We start from the raw sequence: 25,075 nt of genomic DNA, 5'->3' as shown, positions 1-25,075 counted from the left end.
CTTGCATTGTTTATTTTGGTGCTGACAGAAAACAAGATGCAAGCTAAGCATCCTGATGATGGCAAAGTGACTCTGATGCAGCATAAATCCTGAAACTTAAACTTTCCTAAACTTTACAAACATTCTATAGTGAAGTCTATATTATACTTCAACTCACTTTGTTGCTTCTTCAAACCAAGGCTCGCGGCCCCTGAGGTAAATCCAGGAGAAGCGGTGCGCATGTTGGAGAAAGTTCTTAAACTTTACAGTTTTTACCGAAATACTCTGGAGCTTGCATCTTTTGCTTTGTTAGTAGCATAACCACATTGTGATTTGTAATAATAGCCATGATTCCTGTGAAATGCTGTGTCTACGCTACAGCTCAGTGTCCCGCAAATGAGGAACAGTCTGCCTCCTCTGGTGTGATCCTGAGTCCAGGCTTCCCAAAAAACTACCCCAACTCCCAGACCTGCTCTTGGATCATCAGAGTGCAGCCTGCCTTCACCATCGCCATTTATGTGGAAATGTTTCAGAGCGAGAAGCAGTTTGACGAACTGGAGATCTTTGATGGTAGATTCTATTCTATTCTATTCTATTCTTTAGTGTTCTAACACTTTAGAACACAAAAAAATATGTTTGGACAAATCATTTGTACATAAATAATACACACTATTAAAACAAAAGGTATAGCCAAAAACTGATACAATTAAAAAATAATAATGCTAAAAATAAAATCGTTGAGCTTTATATTTAGGAGGCATGCTTATTCACCCAAAAATGAAATTTTGCTGTTAATGTACTCACCCTCAGGCCATCCAAGGTAACTGTATGTAGGTAACTGTTTTTTTTCTTCTTCAGTAGGGCAGTAAAGAAGATTTTTAGCTGAAACGGTGGTCCTTGGTGATTCACAAAATGTTAGTGGCTACCATCACTTTAAGAGTAAAACAAAAACATATGCAGGCAACACAAAATTGATTCCCGTGGCTCCTGACAATATGCCGAGGTCTTTCGAAGCGAAATGATTGGTCTGTGCAAGAAACGGAACATTATTTACAATAGTATTGCTCGGTTCAGTATAAGTTCAGATTTGAACCAAATAACTTGCTGATCCGAGCATGTGTAAACTGAGCACTTGAATGAAGGGGTAAAATGAAAGGTTCGTGGTATGAATCTTTAATAAATGGTTTATGTGAAAAAGTGAGTTGATTAAGGCTAGTTTATTTATCTTATTATTATAAATCTTCTTTACTGTTCTACTGAATAAAATAAATCACCTGCATCTTGGATGGCCTGAAGGCGAGTAAATGAAGAGTGAATTTTCATTTTTGGGTGAACTATCCCTTTAATGGGTGTTACGCAGGAACACTGAATTTAGCACTCAGTTTTGAACATAAATTCCATAATGCAGAGCAATCCAGTTACTCAAAAACTCAAAAACAGACAAGATAAGTTTTAAGATACAGTAAATTGCTCAGGTTTCAGAAATATATTTATGATTAGGTGTTAGTGGGTATGAAATGAATAATACAACTTTTCAATTTTATTATATGTGTTTTAGAGCATTTCTAAAGATCCTCAAGGACCCAGCCAAGTGACAGGAAAAGCAGTGTAGTGTAAACAGTAGTGATGGCTAGGTTGTGCTGATTTGATCAAAGGTGGCACTTGGCTTGAGAAGACTGAGAACCACTGCTCTACGACATTTGTTCTTTCAGTCACGTCTGCCATGTTGCTGCCCAACAGGTTTGTGGTTTGCAATATTTAGCTTTACTTGTTGTTTTTTGTGACGTTTCATTTACCAGGGCCATCTGGACAGAGTCCGTTGCTGGTGGCTCTGAGTGGGAACCACTCCACTCAATTGAATTTCACTAGCAAAACAAACCAGCTTTACCTCAGATGGTCAACTGATCATGCGACTAGCAAGAAAGGCTTCAAAATACGTTACACAGGTTTGTAACAGATGTATAACTTTTCATGTTTTGCATGCATCCAGAAGTACTGCAGGGTTATTCTTAGAAACTTGGAAAAACAAATTACGTATTGAACACAAAACCAGCAACACTTGTAGAAGGAAGAAATCCACCAAGAAAAAAAATTAAAATTCTCTAGCTCCATTTTTTTCATTCCACATTTGATGCATCCAGGCATTTTAAACAGGCATTTACAATTCTCTCTAATTCATCTATTGGTATATTCAATAGCATGCAATATGTGTGTCAGATTAATTCCCACCATTTAGCCCCCCAAGGTTGTTGCTTTGGATCCAAATGGGTCAATAAGTGAAAAAGTCAGCTTTTTCTAATTTAGCCCTCATTAGGCTAGAACCAGACATGTCCTACCTTCAGTGAGCCATTGGCAAGTCTGCTGTAATAGAGGTCAAAGATGCAGTAATGAATTTTGCTGAATAACTACCATGTCGTTTGCTTCTGACCGACATTTCCACCAATGGCTAAACATGATATATGGACCACAAAGCCAGTGGCCATGATTACTCAGCATCTCTTCACCCGTTCCCATTTCTCTGCCTCTCTGTCAACATTTATTGCTCTCTGTGTTCATTTCAGTTGATCTTTCTGACATGCCATGCCCTATGCAGGCCCATTATTCCAGTGTGTTGCCACCTGTTTCCTGTTTATTGGATTTTGTCAAGAGCAGACCGAACGAGAAACCATTATGTTGCTCAGAGGGACTATGTTTTTGAACATAGTGGTTACTACTTTTTTTTCTTGAATTTCAATGATTACAGGATGTAGGCAATGCTTTATGATAAATATGACACATTTATCTCTACAAAACATCTTTGAGAAGCAACTTCAAGCCCCTCCTTGTTTTTCCCGCCTTTCTTAGTCTGTTGGGCTTTAAGGGTAAAGAAAATTTTATTTACATTAAAAAAATGTTTTATGCTAGGTCTAGTTAATGACTCACAGCTAAGTCTAAACCTCTCAGCAGAGTTGGTGTGATGATGCATTTGATTCGATCTGTCTGAAGTGAGATTAAGCTTTGACATCCCTCGAGCTTCTGCTTTCCGTTTTATGATGGGTAAACTTGTATTTGTGTCACATCAAAAACAAGATCTAACGATCTGATCATAACCATCAAGCTGCATTTTCTCTTTTTCGTTTTATCTCAGAATCAAGCTTAAACGCAGTTGTAAATACCTCATGAATTCCAAGTTTGAGTTGGATGGCTTTTTTAGTCCACATCTGTTAGTTTTGAGTTCATCTAAATGGCCGTGTACCACCATAAAAGTTGACTAAATTAACTTAGATAAACATATTTAAAATATACAGTCTTTTTTTTTGTGAGGAAATAGATACAAAATATGAATTGCTCTTGGATATTTATTTTTGTCCAGTAAAAAGCTGTCTAGAGAAGAGGAAAACTGCTTTTGCTTCAGGACTCAGATTTTACATTGGTCAACAAAATACTAAAATAGTTAATTATATAAATGTAAACAGAAATTGCCTTTTTTTTTGTAATTACATTTATTATCCCAATAATTTAGGACACTAAGCACAAACCATGTCTGTCCTTATTCCAGCTGAAGCCATATTTAGCATATGCAGGGTTGCAAAAATGCCTTATGTAGGTTGGGTAATGGTTTTTGAAGGTTATGGCATGTCAGCAGTCTTTAATCACCATCTTTGTCTTGTTTTCAAGTAACATATCTAAAAATAAATATATTTAGCCTACTTTCAAAGGAAATTATAACATAAGTATATGTATGCTTAAAACGTGAAGTGTTTATGACAAGGAATCAGCACTGCTTTTATCTGTGAAGTTTTATCTTAAAATCATACTATGACAAACTATGCTTGTTTCCATCTCCCGCAGCCACGTACTGCAGTGTGAACGATCAACCCAAGAATGGAGGAGTCATTAATAGGGCGAGAGATCGGCCAGGCAGTAGGCTCCAGTATTACTGCAACGCTGGCTACAGGCTCGTGGGTCACAGAAATGCCACATGCAGACTCCATCTCAATGGACTTTACCAGTGGGACAATCCGGCCCCACTGTGTCAAGGTAACTCATACTCCGCAGAGATTTTCACTGGCTCATTCTCCTCATTCAAATGACAGGGAATTGCCTTGAAAAGGCGACCTGCCTCCCCGCATATGAAACAATGTGTCATTCTACGGGGTACTCAAAAGCACCTCCACACGCCTCGACAAGAAACCGCTTTTATTCCATTAAACACTTCCGTCGAGGACTGTGCAATGAGATCATGAGTGTCCTTTGTTCCAATGTCATAATGGGTGACTCTTCAGTCACGCTAGGACTAAGACAGAAATGTAATTGAATGTGTTTGATGTGTCGCGGTTTCTCTTAATTTCATTGTCCATGCTTCCTACTCTGCTCCTTTCTCTTTTATTGAGGTGCTAATTTTATCCTTCAGCCTACGTGGTGTTTTGTCCGCCCTTTCGCCTTTCGCACTCCGAGCCCTCGTGTCTTCTGTTCCAGAGCATTGTCAAAGAAAATGGTCTCTTCTGGAGGTTTGCTGTGCATTCATTAGCGAGACGAGTCATCCGTCAGACGTGCACTTGCATAAAAATAGTGAGCGAATGAACAGTATGTAGGCCTAATTGTTCCAGTTGTTATTTGTGCAAGTTTAAGGCAGGTTAAGAGATGAGGCTGAGATGATTATATAACGATTAAGTATATTGCACTTTCCATGAATAATGTAGGAATAATAGAGTCTAAAACTTTTAAAAGAATAAAGTCATTGATGTGTTTTTTTTTTTTTCTTCTAACAAATGGTCCGTCAAAGAAGATGTGCTTAACCTTGAGAAAATGTTGACCATTAACTTCAGGAAGTTAAACTAAATATGAGCCTTTGAACACAATGTTTTTGTTAGATTCTATATATATACAGTATACTGTATGTATATTATTTTGTGTGTGTGTGTGTATGTATGTACAGTATGTATGTATATATATATATATATATATATATATATATATATATATATATATATATATATATATGCATATATTATTTTTATTTTTAACGCTATTGTATAGGACAGTGTACAGTACTCCTGTTAGCACACAGCTTTTATACTGTATGTCGTGAACAGGTACACTATCCAGTCTGCCATGGCTCAGAGCATTCTAGTGAATGAAAAGCTTCTTCTGACTGCTGCCCAAAAATGGTGCCCAGAGCTGCACTTAAATTCTCACCTTTTAAGGACGTTTCACAAAGATGCCAGCCAAAGTTTCTATACATTCAACAAGCAAAGATTTTACTCATGGAATCTCATTACTCTTAATCATACAAAGGTAAATGACACCATTTCAAGGACTGGAGGTTATAGCACTAATATCCTTTTACTATTGCACGGAGCTCAGAATAGCCCTGGCTTGGCCCCATTTGTATTGAAAGGCATCTAGAGTGGGTGCTAATTAAGGCCAATAATTTCTTTAAGTGGTGGGAGCGATCCATGCAGTCTGCCAGCAGGTCAGTCTGAGGTAGAGGAAGGCTCAGGGCCTGATTTTTATTCAAGTTGTGATCATTTTAACAAGGAAGAGCTTTAATTGGTCCCATTGCTTTCCTCTGAATGCCTGCAGTTTTTTTTAGAGACCCCCTCTTTTTTTCTTGTTGAAAAGATAAAATTTCATATATGAATGGTTGTTTGTAATAGAGGACTATTAGACCATTAGTTAATGCATTTACTAACAATGAGCAATACATTTAAAATAATATAAATATAAATAGTAAATATAACTTTACATTGTTAGCTAAAGTCTATTAAACTTTTTATTTTATTTAATAATTTATTAGTTAATGTTGAAATTAACATTAACTAAGATTAGTAAATGCTTTAGAAGTATTGTTTATTGTTAGAAGTTATTGTTTAGTTAATGTTAAACAATGTAGTTAACTCATCTTAACAAATGAAACCTTACTGTGAAGTGTTTTTCAACATTGCAGATTTGGGTTGGAAACAAACAAACAAACAAATACAATACAATACCATTTTTTTTATTTAACCACCTTCCAGTGTTTCTGCAAAGCTGCTACTTCCAAGTTAGACATTTGTTATTACGACATCACACATTATAGAATTTGAATGGAATATTTTTATATATAGATAGACTGTATAGCATGTATCCACCTGTAATACTGTTTGTATCTGATTGGCAGCTGTGTCTTGCGGAGTGCCAGACTCTCCTGCTAATGGCTCATTCCACGGCTTCCAATACACAGTGGGCAGTAAGGTGCAGTACCAATGCGAGGAGGGCTATAAGCCTGATGCAAGCAGCCTGCTCACTGCCGTCTGCCTGGAGGATGGCACCTGGAGCAACGTGGCACATCCTACCCACTGTTTACGTGAGCAAGTCAAGCCCTCTGTTTCTATGCCAACAGCATGTTAAAATCTACCGCCTCATTGAACCGCCGCAGTCAGCCGCTTTCTCGCTCGGTTCCCCCTCTGAGAGTAATGTAGGGCAGGTAATTGGCAAAATTAACAATAATGACTTGATTTTTTGTGGTTTGGCAACTCAAACAAGACAAATGGTCTGATATGACATGTCCCCCCTCTGACATGAATTACCATTAGCCTACAAAGCCGACTAAAGAGCCCACAGCCAAATAACCAAGTATTATGCATTCAGAGGGCACAGTGAGAAAGACGCTCATTACAGCCGTTACTGCTACAGATAATGTCATTTAATATTATGATATTCCTCATCATCGTTGGGAAGGAGAAAGGATGAGGCTTCTGCCCTGCTCTGTAACACCATGTCAAGGTGGTCTTTCGTTCTAGAGCTTTCAGTTGATAGCATGACACATCCACAGTTTCTGAGACTAGCTGTATTGTAAAGCACTCGAGCTGTTTGCAATTATCTAAACAAGTGCGAGCTGAGGGACATGAAACCTTTGTCATGTAGAACATGGAGAGAGAACATTATGTGAGAGATAAAGGCAGGGGGATGGAAAGATGTTTTGCTCTACTTAAGATCTTGTGTAGTATACCTGACCTAGCTTACAAGACTTTTTGCAAGTTTGATGCGCCCGCACCAAATTATGCTTCTTTTGAATCCGAGCTATGCACTATGCTGTTCAATCAAAGGATCATCTGTTCCATGCTGGCTGCAATATTGTTACTCTGAAGTTTCCATTTCAGTTTTCAACCACCTTTATATAAACACACAAGACAAATCAACCACATTTTCCAATCGTAAATGTGCTAACAAAATGGAACGAAAGCCAAGCCATTCATAGGTTGATTTACAAGAAGTGAAAACTCTTTCAAACAGTGCTCTCTTTGTTTGAAGTCAGTCCAAGATTGTCAACCATTAGTGTGAGTTTGAGGCAGGTCAACCTGTTTTTAAGAACAACGACGATGTGTTATTTGACTGAAAATTCACAAACCACCTCAAATGACACAGTTCAAATTTTGCACACAGCTTACAGAATGCTTTCTAAATAGCATATTCTGGGCGCTTGTTGGCTACTTTTCGAATCATTCATTTTAAATAAGATAACTGACATTTTAATGTAATTTTAAGCATGTAAAGAAGCCATGAAAAACATATATTCAGTCAAGTGTGTCCTAACTTTTCACTGGTATTATATATCTATCCCATAATTCCTGTAAGCTCTAGTTATTCCAGTTCTAGGACCCACAAGGTCATTGTTTTCCATTAATACATTCTTTGCCTTCTGTCCTGCAGCGGTTCAATGCCCTAACATTGAGAGCTTGCTCTCAGAACACATGGTGTGGCGTCTCATCTCAGGCTTGCTGAATGAGTTCGGTGCACGAATAATGCTAAGCTGTTCCCCTGGCTACTATCTGGCAGGCAGGAGGACCATCAAATGCTTAGCTAATGCAACGTGGGAAGGGCTGGAGGAGAAGTCTACCTGCAAGAGTAAGAATGCTTTTACAGAAACACAGTGACACGCACAAGCATTTTGTTTGGTCCATTTTGGAGCTTGGATGTTTAAATCATCAACCACTTTCAGTGTATGTCTATCATCTTTTGTGTTCACAGAAGAAATAAAATCACACGAAAGTGCATAATTGATGATAGCATTTGCATTTTGGGCTGAACTATTCCTTTAAGAAAAAGCACAATTGAATTCCAAATTCTGCTCTTGGGATTTCACGAAAAGATCACTGTGTTAATTACCAAACAGCGTCCATTGTGAGCTAATGAAACAAATTCATTAGGGTAGCTAATATGTCTGAAATCTGGCCTCTCTATACCATGTCTAGTTTATTTCTCTACTGATCCAAGCGTAATCCTCTGGATTTAGCATGCGCGCATAAGACGCCATCCACTACTTAGTCAGTTCTGATCGTGGCCCGGGTTTCCACCACCGGGACAGGCTGTGTAAACAGTATCACGGTGATTAAGTCTTCGGTGAAAAATGCTTCAACTAATTTGAGGTCAGAGAGCAAATGTAAATATTCTAATCAGAGGCAGCTTAATTTTTTATGTGTTTACGCACCATGATGAGTAAGTTGTTAATGAAAGGAACAGATGCAAACAGCTGGGGCTTCAATTGTAAATTGAATTCTTAAAATGTCATAAAATAAATGCGTGTTGATTGTATGATTACTGCATACAACTAACAAAGCTTTAGTGCTGTTTGCTAAGGTAAGCATTGCTATTATTATTGCTCATACTCAGGGTTATGGATCTGAACAAATTCCTTACTCCAAGTATGAAATTTGTTGTGTATTTAATCCTGTATTGTTCACACTACACATGAGATATATCTTGATACCAGAATATCATGGAGACTTTGAGGTGACCTCTTTTGATGAGAAACCACACATAACAACTTAGCGTTTAAATGAGCTAAAAATAAAACACCTTGGCAATCGCATATAGACACGCTGACACTCAAAACTCCATAGCACCATGGCAAACGTTCCTCTTCAGGAACTCGAGCTGCGTCGGAGAATGCTTTGGGAATCCCCTTCAGCATGACCGGCTCTGAATCACGTGTGTAATCAGTCCAATGGATGGGCGAGACGTCACGGGCGGGGGGACGTAGCGACCAGGAAGCTTAAAAGCACGTGTGGTGAAACCGGCGTCAGCTTTCTGTCATTCAGCAAGCGCTCTGTGTGTGTGTCAGTCTGATATCTGTTTGTGAGTCTTATTTAGTGTTGTTTGTCATGAAATCATGTCAAAAGCACAAGACAAAAAAACCAAACACCTCAAGGGTGAGGGCAGGCAGCGTTTCAGGCTGTTACATTACGGGTGGGGATACACACAGTTTGTTTGTTGTCTGCTTGGGAGCAAAGCACGCAGAGTCGAGGGAGCTGACTGCCCGCATTGCAAGCGTTTGTTACTGCCTTGCTTCGATCTCAGAAGGCTCTCTTTGAGGAGAGATATTAGGCAATATTATGCCTAATATTATAATGAGCAGCATTAATGGGGAGCGGAGCTCACACAGTCGGCTCTCGGGGGGCTGATTGTGCTTTTCCCGCTGTTAAGCGCTCCGCTCTTGCCGGGCACGCTCTGAGGAGTGTGTCCGTGCCTGTGATCTTGCGATTGTGGTCCCGCTACTGCTGAGGCACGGCGGCGACTGAGATCGCGGGGATCGCACATGATCTGGCGGACGGGTTGGAGACTGCTCTTCCTATCTCCACCCGGGTTCCCTAGATCTAGAGCTCGTTCTCGTGGCCTGGAAGCCCGCACTGCGGCTTTTTCCCCCTCTGAGTGAGAGCTCGCGGCTGCAGCCATCTTTCTCTGAGGGGATTGATATTGTTTGTGTGACTGAGCGGCTAACGCGCTACCGAGGCAATGCGTATATTACATAATTTTGGTTTTTGATGTGAATCTTACCACACCAGACCGTATTTACTCGTCTGGTTGTTTGACTGCATTTAATTCTGAGGAATAAAATTAAGTATTTATCTGACTATTGAGAATTTAGATATACAGGGGCTCTTGGGATAAAAAGTTCTTGAGTGAGTGCACGCATTAACCTCTCTTCCTCTGAGGAGGTTGAGGCAGTCAGCAGCGGCTGCTGGGCGGGATCAGTCCCAACCTATCGTGTTCCAGAGTCAGAGTGGTCCTCCCAGGCCGAAGGCTTCTAGCGGAAGGTGGTTCTGCGGACCGTCATTCTCGCTGGATAGTCTTAGTCTTAAACGTCCTAACGCCTAAGGCCTAGGGCTTTTTGAGGGCCAGCTCCCTCTGGGGAAGAGTGGTGTACACCGCATTACACGGTGCCCGTCTCTCCTCAGAGCCCTCAGGAGATCGCTCTGCCAACCCTGCCGGTGTTCCAGGGTGCAGCAGTCTCCAGCGAGCACTTCTCTCAGTTACTGCCCAGAAACGTAGCGGTACTAAGTGGCTCGCTACGTCTACAGAGGTCTCTAGAGCAGCTAGTACGGCTGTCCCCTGCCGGTCCGCCGCTTCAGGGCACCGAGCTAGCTGCTCTAGGTGCACCAGAGGCCAGTCTCGTGAGACTGGTTCCCTTAGGATGTCACCTGGCGGTGTGGGAGCCCCTGCCAAGCATGCTTCATTGGGTCCTGCCCTGAGCAGGTTCTGGTCTAGTCTTCCTAGCAGACGACATGGGTCTGAGGGCTGTCGTTTTCAATAGGAGACTTCAGTTATGAGAGTCCTGATGCTGTGGCTCAGGACTTCGGAGGGCAGGCCCCTCTGGGGAAGAGCGGTGTACACACCGCATTACACGGTGCCCGTCTCTCCTCAGTGCCCTCAGGAGATCAGTCTGCCAACCCTGCTCCAGGACACAGGTGTCTCCGGCGAGCGCTTCTCTCAGTTACCGCCTGGAAATGTAGCAGTGCTAAGAGGCTCGCGACCTCCACGGAGGTCTCTAGAGAAGCTAGTACAGCCGTACCCTGCCGGTCTGCCACTTCAGGGCACCGAGCTAACCGCTCTGGTTACACCAGAGGTCAGTCTCGAGAGACTGATTCCCTTAAGTAGACTATTTGGCAGCGTGGAAACTACTGCCAAATGTGTCTCATTGGGTCCTGCACACTGTAGAGAGAGGCTACAGAATCCAGTTGGTTCTCCTCCTCCTCAATTCAACGGGGTTATTCCCACTCCTAGTGAAAGAGAATCCTAGTTCTACAGCCGGTACTTCATTGTTCCGAAGAAGGATGGAGGGTTGCGTCCCATTTCAGAGCGGTTCTGAATCAGTTGATCCGCAACAAATCAGTTGAACCGCTCAGTCATGCGACTGAAGTTCAGGATGTTCACACTCTAACAAATCGTGTCTCAGATCAGGTCCAAGAACTGATTTGTCACGATCAATCTAAACGATGCATACTTCCATATTTCCATCCTTCCTCATCACAGGAAGTTCCTGAGGTTCGCTTTGGGGGAAAAGAGTACCAATATCGGGTTCTTCCTTTCGGCCTTGCACTCTCACCCCACACTTTCACCAAGTGTGTGGATGCAGCTCTGGCTCCTTTGGGACTCCAGGGCATCCGCATACTCAACTACATCGACGATTTGTTGATTTTAGCTCATTCAGAGCAGACAGCTGTTTGGCATCGAGATGTCGTTCTCGCTCACATGAAAGAGTTGGGGTTAAGACTAAACCCCAAGAAAAGTCGAGAGACGGCAGTCGAGAGAGTGAGAGAAAGCCAGTCACTCACTGTCAAGCAGTTTCAGAAACTGCTGGGTTTGATGGCAGCTGCGTCCAACCTGATACCTCTTGGCCTGCTGTACAGGAGACCCCCTACAGTGGTGGCTCAAGACCTCTCCCCGAGGAGAAACCCGCTTTGCATGCTCAAGGTCACGCGGAGGTGCCTACGTGCCTTAGACATGTGGAGGAAACCTTGGTTCTTGACTCAGGGCTTGGTACTGGGAGCTCCTTGTTGCCGCGTAATGCTAGTGACGGACGTGCCCCTCACTGGTTAAGGAGCGGTCATGAGTGGTCTGTGGAGCGGCCGCCATCTCACGTGGCAACTGCCTTGAGATCCTGGCCATGTTTCTAGCAAAGTTGAAACACGTTCTCCCAGACCTAAAAGGTCACCATCTGTTGGTGCACACCGGCGACACAGTGGTGGTCTCTTATATCAACCACCAGGGAGGTCTGCGTTTGCGCCCCCTTTACAGGCAGGTGCACCAGATCCTTGTGAGGTCCCTGGGTGAACTCCTCTCGCTGAGAGCAGTTCACATTCCTGGACTTCTCATTATGGGAGCAGACATTCTGTCGAGGCAGGGGCCGAGGCCCAGGGTATGGAGAGTTTTGGCCAGGCTCAGGTGGACCTGATCGCGACTCGAGAGACATCGCACTGTCCCCTCTGGTTCTCTCTGACCATGGTACAAACGTGGCTGAGGCTTCATTTGTACACCTTTCTCCCGATCGCTCTGCTCCTGGGAGTTCTGGAGAGAGTGTGGTTTTCAGACCTGATTTCTCTCCTCGACGGATCTCCATGGGAGATTCCCGTCAGGAGAGATCTCCTCTCTCAGGCGGAGGGTATGATCGTCCACCCCGCCCGGAGCTGTGGAAGTTGTGGGTGTGGCCCCTGAAGGGGCACAGCTCATAGCTTCTGGTCTCTCAACCGAGGTTGTTGGCCAGTCAGTGGGCAGACACCCCCAAGTTACACGTTTCCTCCGCGGTGCACTGAGGCTGAGGCCTCCAGTACAATCTTGTGTCCCTCCGTGGGACCTGGCTGTGGTGCTAGAAGCTCTCTGTAGCCCTCCCTTCGAGCCTATAGAGGAGATCTCGGATCGCCACCTCAAGATATCAAGACTACTTTTCTTCTGGCAATATCTCCTCTCAAGAGAATTGGGGATCTGCAGGCCCTCTCAGTGGCCCCTTCCTATCTCGACTTTGTGCCCGATCTGGCCAAAGTATTTCTGTACCCTGTATTTCTGTATGTATGTTCCTAAGGTCCCCTTCTCTACACCATGGCCTGTCATACTCCAGGCCTTCAGTCCTCCTCCCTTCAGGGAGCCAGACCAGCAGAAGCTTAATTGTATGTGTCCAGTGTGAGCAACTGCTTGTTTGCTATGGTCCCCCTAAGAGAGGTCTTCAAGCTACAAAATAGTAGATGGATAGTAGATGCCATCTCTATCGCTTATGAGTCCTCTGATCTCCCTTCGCCTCTAGGGATCAAGGCTCACTCGTCGAGAAGTGTGGCAGCCTCCATATGGGATTACATCTCTGCCACAATTCTGCGCGCGAAAAATCATATTTTGAGTGCGCAAAAGTGCGTTTTGCACAGGCACGAACTGTGTTTTGTGGAGAAAATGTTTGTCTCGCAAAGAAGAAAGTATTTTGAGCGCACAAAAATCAATTTTGCATTTAAATAAGTTTTTGGATTTGTGCAGACCTTCTCTTTTGCGTGTGCAATGTTTCACTAGCTTGCTCACCTGATGCCCACGCTCAGTGCTCTCTAAATGCCAACGGCTCCCTTGCTCAACACAACCCAGCATTACAATATGCCATACTCCAGCCAATCAGAGACGAGGCTGCTAAATTCTGATTGGCTGCCTTGACAACCAATCACAACATTCATTGCATTACCTCAACAGCAGAAGAGGAAAAATACATAATTATTATGCAAGTTGATATTCTGATCATATTTTTTTCCAAGCACATTTGATCAATTCCAAAATACATCAATCTTAATAACTACTATTAATCTTGTACTTAATCATTAATAATTTATATATAATTATTCATGAAGGCTGGAAGTGAAAAATGTCTTATAATGAGGTGCGCATAATTATTAAGCAGATTTTATTTTACAGATAAAATGAGCCACAAAAAGAGATTTAACTCAGACCAAAAGTCAAAAATTATTAAATGCCCATGAGAAATATCCAAAACTAATACAATACTAGAAATTGCAAAGTTAATGCATAACCAATGGACAGCAAAATGCTCAGTGGGTCAGCAGGGTCAGTTAAAAACATGTGGAGAAGAAAAGATGCATGTTAACTGCAAAAGAATTAGGAATTAAGGTGAAGAATTAGGTGTGAAATCACCAGGAACCATTTAGTCTCCAGCGCCACCAATTTCCAGAACTGCAACCTACCTGGAGTCTCCAGAAGTACAAGGTGTCAGGTTCTCAGAGACTTAGGTTAAGTATTGAATCCTAAAAAATTACCCCTACTTAATAAGAATCACATACTGAAGTGTAGTAAGACTGATTTTTTAAATATATATATATATATAGGATTTATAGACAGATAATTTGAGTGACTCTTGAAGGACCAGCACCACATCCTCTTGTACCACTGTTTGAAGAATTTATCTTCCAGAATCTGGCAGTAAGTTTTGGGTGTTCAATTTTAGTCCATTTTGAGATTTTATCTGTAGAAGATAACCTGCTTAATAATTATGCACACCTGAATATAAGGCGTTTTTCACTTCCAGCCTTCATGAACGATAATATATAGGTTATAAGTGATTAAATACAAGTTTAATAGTAGTTATTAAGATTGATGTTGTTTGGAATTGGTAAAATGTGCTTGGAAAAAAATATAATCAGAATATCCACTTGCATAATAATTATGCATGCACTGCATTTTCCCTCTTCCGCTGTCATCAGCAATGCAAGGAATGTTGTGATTGGTTGTCAAGGCAGCCAATCAGAATTTAGCAGCCTAGTCTCTGATTGGCTGGAATTATGGCATATTGTAACGCTGGGTTGTGTTGAGCATGCCAGCCGTTGGCATTTAGAGAGCACTGAGGGCGGGCATTAAGGGAGCAAGCTAGTGAAAAACTTATTCACACATCCAAAAACTTATTTTAAATGCAAAATTTATTTTAGTGCGCTCAAAAAACTTTTTTCTTTGCAAAATGAACATTTTCTCCAAAAAACTCAGATCACATGCCTGCAAAACGCACTTTTGTGCGCTCAAAATATGATCTTTTGCGTGCAGAATTGTGGCAGAGATTTAACCCTATACCTCCAAGGCCTTCTTGGCAGGTGTCTCTATGCAGGACATCTGCAATGCTGAGGGATGGTCCACGCCCTTAACCTGTCAGGTTCTATGGCCTAGGTATGCATGCCACTCCGGGCTCTTCTGTTTTCTCGCCCTAGCTGTGCAGGCTTCCACTCTAGGCAAAGTCTGGAGGCGTGGGCATACTCGTTCCCAAAGCGTTCTCCGACACAGCTCGAGTTCCTGAAGAGGAATGTCTCAGGTTACGCATGTAACCATGGTTCCTCGAGGGAACGAGACGCTGCATCACAGGGCCATACTTAAGGTATCTCTGCCAGCGCTTGCTTCACTCCTATAAGCTGACGCCGGTTTCACCGCACGTGCTTTTAAGCTTCCTGGTCACTACGTCACCCCGCCCGTGACGTCTCACCCATCCATTGGACTGATTACACATGTGATTCAGAGCCGGTCATGCTGAAGGGCGTTCCCAAAGCGTGCTCCAACGCAGCGTCTCGTTCCCTCGAGGAACCATGGTTACATGCATAACCTGAGATGTTTTACATGGCCAGTCACCTCTTACATTTCCTTCAGAAAATGTAAGAATCTAGTGGTAACACTTTATTTTAAAGACCAATTCTCACTATTAACTAGAATGCATATTACTAATATATTGGCTGTTTACTACTTCTAAAGCACATATTCATGCCTTATTCTGCATGACCATGTTGTAGATCCCTTAATCCTACCCCATACCTAAACTTAACAACTAACTATTAATAAGCAGCAATTTTCGTAGTTAATAGTAAGTTAATGGTGAGAATTGGACCTTAAATTAAAGTGTGACCTGATTATCTTTATAAAACTAGAATAGCATGTATGTATGCATTTAAAGTGTGATAAGTGTGATGATTTCCATTTGTGTTATTTTGTGTTGTTATACTTCATTATTGTTCTAAAATGAGGCGGTACCTTTTCAAAAGGTACATGTTTGTTACCTTAACGGTACATATTAGTACTTAAAGTGTACATATTAGAACCTAATAGGAACAACAGTGTACCTTTTGAAAAGGTACCGCCCCAGTGACAGCTTTTGTACCTTTATTTCTGAGAGTGAAGAGTAAATAACAACAAACTTTTAACTAGTGTACTTCTATGACCCTTGACATGTCCACCAATATATAAACGCATCTGTGTTGCTTTTAACCATGCCCCCTTCACCCCTCCATTTGCTGGTAGCTACTGTGAATAAGAATGGCATATTGTATTCATCATCATCAATGTGACCATTTCAGCTAAAAGTGCCATGTGAATTCAAGATATTGCAATGGCTATTTCCTCCAGTTATTTCCTGTGGGGAGCTTCCGTCCCCTCCTAATGGCAGGAAGATGGGCACTCTGACTACCTATGGCGCCACAGCTATCTTCATGTGCAACACAGGGTACACTTTAGTGGGCTCGCACGTGAGGGAGTGTCAGGCTAACGGTCTCTGGAGTGGAGATGAGACCAAATGTCTGGGTAAGTAGCATCTTTCAGCAGGGCTTCTGTGATTGGATGTTATTATTACTGAGCCATTCATGTGTAGAGCAAAGCAAATCTGTTTACTGGATGTATTCCTTCTCTATTATATTATGCTTGTATAGTTCTAATTATTGCACAGCACTAAGAACAATGTGATTTCCCTAAGTAGGACATGTTCCTGGAAAAACATCCTTTGTTAGTCCCAGAACAACGTTCCTATCAGACATCCACAGCCATAACCCTAAATTCACATAGTCCTGTTTTGCCAATGTTAATTTATGACGTCTGTAGTGCTAAATAATCCTGGAAATAGGGGAAATACTTGAGCAAGCATGTGAGAGCAGCTCAACTGAGGTATGCCACTGTCTGACGATCAGCGCTGAGCCTAGGACACATCACCTGCTGCTTGACCAAACAGCACAGAGGACATTTCATCAAAATGTCAGGCAGTGACTCCCGGAGTGCTCTCTGGACATAGCGCTGATGTGTCCGTACTTCATGCTCTGTAAAACACGTAGTTTGAATTTGTGTGTTTAGTAACAGGATTCCATTTTAATGAGATGTTTGTTGATTCTGACCACTTGAAATCTTTTTTCAGCTGGTCATTGTGATTCTCCGGATCCGATTGTTAATGGCCACATCAGTGGTGATGGATCTAGTTATAGGGACACAGTCGTTTATCAGTGCAACCTGGGCTTTCGGCTTATAGGGACATCGGTTCGTATCTGCCAACAAGACCACAGGTGGTCAGGCCAACCACCTGTGTGTGTTCGTAAGTGTCTTTTATTTATATATTCGAGCAGCTGAGTCTTTAGCCATTTTAAAAAAAAAACATCTAAAGACACATCTTTTTCTGATCAATTAATACTAGCACTTACCTATTCTATTCTATTCTAGTCTATTCTATTCACTCTAATTTATTTAAAATAAAATGAAAACCTTGCCATGTGTACTGTGCTAGATTAACTGAGGCTTCAGCACTTGTATACTGTTGCTCGCTTATTGGTCTGATTGCTTCTATTGTAGATAGATAGATGATACATTTCTGTTGACAATACAAATAATTTCAATGCAGTTTTACAGAAAATCATGATGTTAATGTTTAAAATATTTATATCTTAATATCTGGGAGATTATATAATGTACTTTTGCGATGATACAAGCAACCAATCAGTTGAATAGTAAAAAGGTTAGTAAAAAATCAGCTAAGTTTTATATATTGGTTTACGTGAGTGTACTGGATGTATCTAAATAAGACTGGATATAGTACAGTATATATCCAACTTTACATAGAGAGTGGTGCGATAATACAGTTGACGTTTTTGCGACAATATCAGCAATCAGACTATATCACAACAACAGTCATGCTATATATTGCTTTACGTGAGCAATAATCGATGGGCAATAAAACATTTTACATTTACTTTACCTTTTACTTTAATTGACAACCTTGATTTAACAAAAAAATTGTAACTTTAACACATGCATAAGCCCTGTCAGCAGCTTCAAAAAAAGAAGTGATTGACCATTCTCCCTTTCTTAACAGCCATAACCTGCGGCCATCCTGGAAACCCTGCAAACGGTCGGACAAACGGCAGTGAGTTTAATCTCAACGACGTGGTCAACTTCACCTGCAACACAGGCTATTTGTTGCACGGTGCATCCAGAGCGCAGTGTCGCATGAACGGACAGTGGAGCAACCCTCTTCCTGTGTGCAAGGGTATGAACCTTTCAAAAAAACATAATTTTACTGTATATCAAATGCTTTCAGGCAACCTGTCTCTCAGTGGAGACGCAGCCTTGTTATGCGAGCAGCTCCTTAGTGAGGCTGTTTAACACCCACAGCTCATGGGCTTAGCATTAACAGAGCGAAACCAGCATCTGTGCTCAGCAGTCTGAGTCAGCCAGTGAATGACAAGAAGCAATGTGCAAATAATTCTCGGTATGTCATTCACCATCTTGAAGTGTTGATTTGAAAGTCAAATGGGTCTGCAGCAACCCATGTGACATTGTGGGATGCTTTCTGATATTAAGTAGGAGTAACTGTGCACATCTTGTCATTTTAATGATTAATTAATGTGCAAAGGAAGTTGTTGATGGTGGCCAATCGTGAATCGTGACGGTAAAATGGAGGCAGGTCAATGCATCTGAGATGGACAATTCCCCACAGGCTTAGCCAGAGCCCAGGGTCGAAGCTCTCAGCAGGGAAAAGGCTGAAGTTCCTCTGAGTGGATGCATTGTTCCATAAAACAAATCCAAAGTTGAGTTGATGTGAGCTTTGTGTTTTTGCCAGTATTTAGAAACTAACTAGACCTTTTTATTTATTTATTTATTTATTTATATTATTATTAGTATTATTTTTTACTATTACTATACCATTTTAATAGCTTTGACTAAACCATGCATATATTGCACTAGTAGAAAAATGACATTTGTTATTGGTATAATTGTAAGCTTATTATTATTATTATTATTATTATTATTTGCAAACTAGCCACATCCAATTGTAAAAAAGGTAGGCTTGCACAAATCCACAAAAGATGTGTAGAATTGTCATATACAAATGAAAAGGTATAATTCGAATATACAGTTGTTTAAGAGGTAAAACTGTCATATACAATTACGAAAAAGGTAGAACTGTTAATACACACAACTTTAGTTGTCATACAGAAATGCAAAAAAAAAAGAATGTACATAATGATAAATGTAGAATTGTTATATATAATTTAAAAGGTAGAAGTGACATTACTCAAATAAATAACAAGTAGAATTCTCATATTTGTAAAAAAAAAGAAAGTCACAAAAAAAGAAAGAATTCACACAAGTAATTGTTATTGTTTTTCAGCTGTCAACCATATGACAATTATGCTGCCTTATTCTTATTCTGAGCTGTGTCCCTCTGATAAGATATTTATTTTAAAGAAACACTCAGATCAAACCATGATGTCTCACAAAGAAAAACAACACACCAATAACAGGTGCCAATTATCAACTTTTTAGCTGCTTGTCCACCCACTTTTCCTTTCCCAGGGGGCTTAATTGAGTGCCGAGACATTGACAGCTGCCACCGAGGGAAGGCAGTCTGGTTTGTTTCCTCTGGACATGGCCTCAACTTCTATCTTTTTTTTTTTTTTCTGTTAAATTGCGAAGGGCAGTAACTGAATTTGTAACTGCATGGCCGACACAGCATGCCAAGGACAGCATGTACCCGGTTTGAGTACAGAAAAATGTAATATGACCACATCTGTCAAAATTGTTCAAGACAGTGTAGAAAGAATCAGCTACATGAACAGATATGTCAACTTTAGATCAGAATGCGTGCATGACATGTTCTAGGTATGCACAGGAAAACAAAAGACGCTTCACTGTTGTGGAAGTGCACAGATAAAAGGCAAAGAAAGTTCTGAAGGAGCACATTTCACCCGCTTATAATTCGTGTCATCAAAAAGAAAGTACGGTTTACGGTTTGGAGTTGATTGAAATTGCTTCAGAGGCTGCACCAGCGATCCTACTGTTCAGCCTCCTCCATTGATTTCTTCTGTCTTTCCTCACTCTGTCAGACATTAAGCATCAGGCTGTTTTTATCTTGCAGTGGTAAACTGCTCTGATCCAGGCTTTGTGGAGAACAACATTCGTCACTCTCAACAGCACTACCCCGAAAGCTTCAACTACAGAAACACCGTGATGTATCACTGCAAGAGGGGCTTCTATCTGCTCGGCTCCTCCGTCCTCACCTGCCAGTCAAATGGCTTCTGGGACAGATCACTTCCTAAGTGCCTTCGTGAGTGATAGCCTCATGTTTCATCCAATGCACACTCGTCCAGAGATTCATACAGTGCCAAAAACGGCTTTGCTGTTGTATACATGTGATGGAATGCTTAAAAAAAACATTTTCAAAATTAGAATTATGGTTCTTGACTCCGGTAATATCAGACATTCTTAAAACAAGCTCAATTCATTGGAGAAGAAGGATTATATAAGATGTTGAGACCTTTTTTATACTTTTGCTAATTGAATAAGAAATATAAGCTTAGTTCATACTTACATTACAGAAGTTATTTAGATATTTTTACAAAAAGGACAAACTTCTGAGTGATTACTTTTTCAGTTTACCTAGATTTTTTTCTTTATTTTAGCTTTAATATTATTAGCACTTGTGCACTAAAGGGAATACATTTAGAGATGTAACTTTTCAGAGGGCTTTAGCATTCTGACAGTGTGCTTTACCTTGCTAAAAGTAACTATAGCTGTTGAACTGTCAGCGCAATAAAAGTAATCTCTTAAAAGTTGCATTTCTAAATTCATCCCCTTAAAAGCTCCACTACTACAGCCATAAAGGACCACATTTGTAACAGACAAGGCTTTTGTAAACAAGACAATTACTGCGCTGTCAAAATGTTTTTGAAATAGTTGGTCAATGTACAAATGCAGACCGACATCTTTTGCTATTGTCTCGCATCTCTGTTTATTTTTTATTTTTTTTCAGCATTTCATGCTGTGAGCATTGTATGTTTAAGTGTATTTATAACTTGACACATTGCATTTGAAATGTGTCAAGTTAAAAATAGTTCAACATCTTGTTTTTGTTTTTTTTCTAGTTTGTTGTTCTCCATCTAGCTGTTTGAATGCAAGCATACAGCCTATGTGATTGCCTCTTAGGAAAACGTCTGATTGGTGTATACTGTGTAGATAGGTTATCAGCATGCTATACCAAAAAGACTTTGACTGACAAACAGGGTAACCAGGCCGTCATAATCGATTGTGGAAATATGAAGTTTTGAAGTATCTTATCTGAGATGGTCCGTTCTCTTTCTAATGCCCCCCATAGCAATATCCTGCGGTGATCCCGGCACACCGCCGTTTGCTGTCATGTCGGGCCAGAAGTTCACCAACAGAGCTGTGGTCCATTACTCTTGCAGCCAGGCCCGGACTTTGGTGGGGAACGCCACGCGCCAGTGTCTGGATGATGGCCGGTGGAGCAGCTTGCCGCCCTACTGCTCAGGTACACACATCAGCAGGTGGCAGAACCTCAGGGCGGGAGACTGCAGACCAGCTGGCTAGCTGAACTTTAAGCCTCTGTCTGAGCAGCTCAGCTTACTTCAGACTTAAGTGTCTGTCTGAGCTTAGACAGATCTTAAAGTTTAAACAGTAACTGCTGTTGACATCAGCGCTGACAAAGTTCTTGTTTCCACAAAGTCCAGATGATGTGCACATCACGCAGCTCTCTGACTTTATATGTTTATGTGATAAGTTTATGAAATAATAACGTAAACCAGACTGCCCCGGACTAGAGCCTAGCAGTTTGGTAAGAAGTACACACATTCATTTTGTTCATAGATAAACTAATTTAAGAGAGATCTACCATGAGCTCTAAGATTGGGTTGCTGCTACAGAAGCATATATTAACACCTAGTTTCCAAATTCCTGGTGAAGAAGGAATCCACCAATCAAAGAAGTCAACAGGAAAACAGGAACTGAACCAAAAAAGCCCAGCAGTGACACCCACACCTATAAATCATTGAAAATTATGTATTCACGTTAGTGTCCTATAGGTTTTACGGGGCTGACGAGACGTGAGACGTGTGGATCCATCTGCAGGTTTTATTAAAGAGACGTGGTAAACAGGCAGGGTCAAACAATGGCAAACAGGTATATGGCGGGCAAAACACAAGAATAGTCCTAGGGCTAGCGTAGGTGACCGATCGGCAGACAGAATCACAGGGGCGAGACGAGAGGGAAAAATCCAGGAAAACAGGCAACAATCAGAAACCGCGAAAACAGGCAAGGCAAGGCAAAACAAGGAAAACACAGAGACTAGGAATGGGGTACGGGCTAAACAATACTCAGCAGAGAATGGCAGTTTGAGTGGGTGTTATATAGTGAGTGAGGTGATAAGAAACAGCTGTGTGCAATGAGTGCAATCAGTGCAGTGTGCAAACCGTGCAATGAATGATGGGATATGTAGTCCGGGGTGCTATGCAACAGTTTGTGTTGTGCGAGAGTCAATGTAAAGGAAAGGGGGACCTCTGGTGGTGAATAAACGGAAGTCCATGGACCGAATTCGTGACAATAGGGATGTAACGGTATGAAAATTTCTTATCACGATTATAGTGACCAAAATGATCACGGTTATCAGTATTATCACGGTATTGTTAAAATGTGCTGGAAATGTTCAAAAAGTACTGACACACAAATCATTTTACTAAGTTTTACATTTAAAATCAACAAGCAACAAATAAAATGAGTTTTTGTTTGCGTAACTAAAACAATAACATTGCCAGTGATGTCCGGATTTTAAATGACAACATGACTGACAACAGTTTATCCAATAGCATTTTCAAATATCTAATGTAAATGTTCAAATAAAGCTTTGAAAAAGTTTCATAAATGGTAAACCTCACATTTCAGCTTTTAAATAAAGAAAAGGGTCAAGTCAAAATGACAATTGATTAATAAATGTTTATATGTATGTATCTGCTCCGTAAATAATACTAGATACCTTATTGTTTAAATGTTTAGAATCCATATAAGCTTTTTTTCATCAACCAGTCAAAATTTACAGCAGGGCATGTTTCATAAAAAGGTAAACCTCGCATTTCAGCCTTTAAATCAAGAAAAGTCTAAATGATAATTGATTAATAAATGATTATATGTATTTTATCTGCTCCATAAATAATTCTAGATAGCTTATCTGAATTGTTAAATGTGCAGAATCCACATAAGCTTGTTTTTCATCAACCAGTCAAAATTTACAGCAGGGCATGCTAATTCGGTCCATTTTTTGATCTACACACCTTTCACTTTTTAAGACTAAAACAAAAAATGGATTCATTGTTATTCTTAATTAAAAATCATAACAACAATAAAACAGTAAGATACAATGACAAACTAGCTTATTAAATGTTTATTAACAAAAACGAATAAGACGAGGCATGGCATACACCGCATGCTGTATTATATACCGACTAATAAATTACAGAACGTTTAGCAAACACTGAGGAATCAAATAAATAAAAAGAGAGCTTCCATAGCATAACGTGAGGTAAACAGCAAAGATAACAAGCTTTTCAAAATGAAAACAAAAAGAAAAGTAAAACTAAACTTGCTGTCGGTGACGGTGCTTGCATGTTTTTGTCCCAAAAGAACACCAACATGTTCACCTTTGGTTTAAGAAGCGGTCTTTTACTTTACTTTAGCATGAAACCCATCCATCGTTTCCTCAATATTTGCGTCATTTTTGCTGCACGCAGCTTCGCGCTCCTGACGCCGCGAGTATAAACCAGGCTCTACACTCGAAGCGCTGCGCAGCTCAAACGAGTCGCGCGGTTTCATTATGCTTTCAGTTTTGTTTGCCGTTTGATGATTCTCACATGCAACAGAAATGCAGCGCTTATGAGTTAAACAATGTGGTGGTGGCGCCAGTGCGACCGCACACAACATTTAGTCGCACTGGCAGAAAAAATGATAGCAAAATGTGCCCATTTGGTCGCACACTGGAGCCCTGTGCAGTACAGTATTTATTTATCCTCAGTTGTTCAAATCGCGGTAATCGAATACGGTTATAGTGATAATTAAAATATGAAACGGTAATACTAACCGTGGGGTATTTCATCACGATTTATCGTCAAACCGGTAATCGTTAAAAGGGATTAGTGTCCAAAACCTTTTGATAACTTATATATTTGGGTAACACTTTCCAATAAGATCCCATTTGTTAACAAGTTAATTTATTAGCTAACATGAGCTAACAATGAGCAATACACACATATATACACATACATACATACATATACAGTATATATATATATATATATACACATACGTACATTATATATATGTGTATATATATATAACCCGTGCTGGCAAAAAAAAAAATTAAAAATTGAATTTGAGGTTTTCACGAAAAAGAGTTTATTAAGCCCTCTTCTAGTGATCCCAATGCTTCAAATAGTAATTAAACATCTAAAATTATCTTTATTTGTACGTTTTCTGAGAGGAGTACCCTTTTTTCCGCTCACTTCTGGACGACTGCTGCTGCTTCTCACCACAAGTTGTAGGATATATCGTTGAAAAGTGCAGCATTCGAGCCTTATAAATATCCATAGCGAATTCTGTATGACATGAGTCTGAACCAGTAAAATATGATTTTCAAACCTGATTAAAACAAAACGTTTGCCTCTCAGAGAGCGCGCGATCTCCCTATAAAGTACATTATTGCTAAATATGTCTTGGCGAGATTCACATAATCTGTTGTCTTACATGAACGTTTAGTTAATGGTTAGGGAAAAATCTGATGTGTAACATTATATTAGATCCATGCATTACAGTAGGTCAAAATATTGATCTGTCTCGATGTTAATCAAACATTAAAACCAAAGATGGAATCTTTCGCTGCTCTTGATTAAACAATATTTTATTTGCATCATTGTATCTTATTTTTAATAACAGAGATAAAATAAAAAACAGCTATATTGTGATTGATAATATAGTAATTATTATTAAGACAATAATTGGAGGAAAATATGCAACGTTGCTTGGTGATATTGCTTTGGAATCTTCAGAAAACATTAACTCGATTTTTCTCAAAATCAACTCTGCTGACTCAAGTTGTATATCATTTTGAAGGTATTTTAATGTAGGATGTGAAAAAGAAGAGAACTCATTTTTGAAAATGTGCTCATTCTGACTCATTTTGCCAGCACAGGTCACACACACACACACACACACACACACACACACACACACACATATATATATA

At 40.5% G+C, this 25,075-nt stretch overlaps 1 protein-coding gene across 1 annotated transcript in view; it reads left to right on the top strand.

Moving 5' to 3' along the window:
* LOC107566061 (CUB and sushi domain-containing protein 1-like) overlaps window positions 1-25,075 on the top strand; it is a 139,073-nt gene that overhangs the window by 79,369 nt on the left and 34,629 nt on the right. The window contains exons 26-35 of the mRNA XM_016251436.1: window positions 361-549; window positions 1,779-1,925; window positions 3,811-3,999; window positions 6,122-6,307; window positions 7,654-7,848; window positions 16,141-16,314; window positions 16,916-17,089; window positions 17,864-18,037; window positions 19,910-20,098; window positions 21,146-21,319. Coding sequence (XP_016106922.1) covers window positions 361-549; window positions 1,779-1,925; window positions 3,811-3,999; window positions 6,122-6,307; window positions 7,654-7,848; window positions 16,141-16,314; window positions 16,916-17,089; window positions 17,864-18,037; window positions 19,910-20,098; window positions 21,146-21,319 — 1,791 coding nt within the window. The remainder of the gene's footprint in view (window positions 1-360; window positions 550-1,778; window positions 1,926-3,810; window positions 4,000-6,121; window positions 6,308-7,653; window positions 7,849-16,140; window positions 16,315-16,915; window positions 17,090-17,863; window positions 18,038-19,909; window positions 20,099-21,145; window positions 21,320-25,075) is intronic.

The sequence above is a fragment of the Sinocyclocheilus grahami genome, unplaced genomic scaffold, assembly GCF_001515645.1.
Source record: "Sinocyclocheilus grahami isolate Dianchi unplaced genomic scaffold, SAMN03320097.WGS_v1.1 scaffold1043.1, whole genome shotgun sequence".
Lineage (NCBI taxonomy): Eukaryota > Metazoa > Chordata > Actinopteri > Cypriniformes > Cyprinidae > Sinocyclocheilus > Sinocyclocheilus grahami.
The sequence above is the reverse complement of the archived record's forward strand: the minus strand, read 5'-3'. Positions and strand labels throughout refer to the sequence as shown.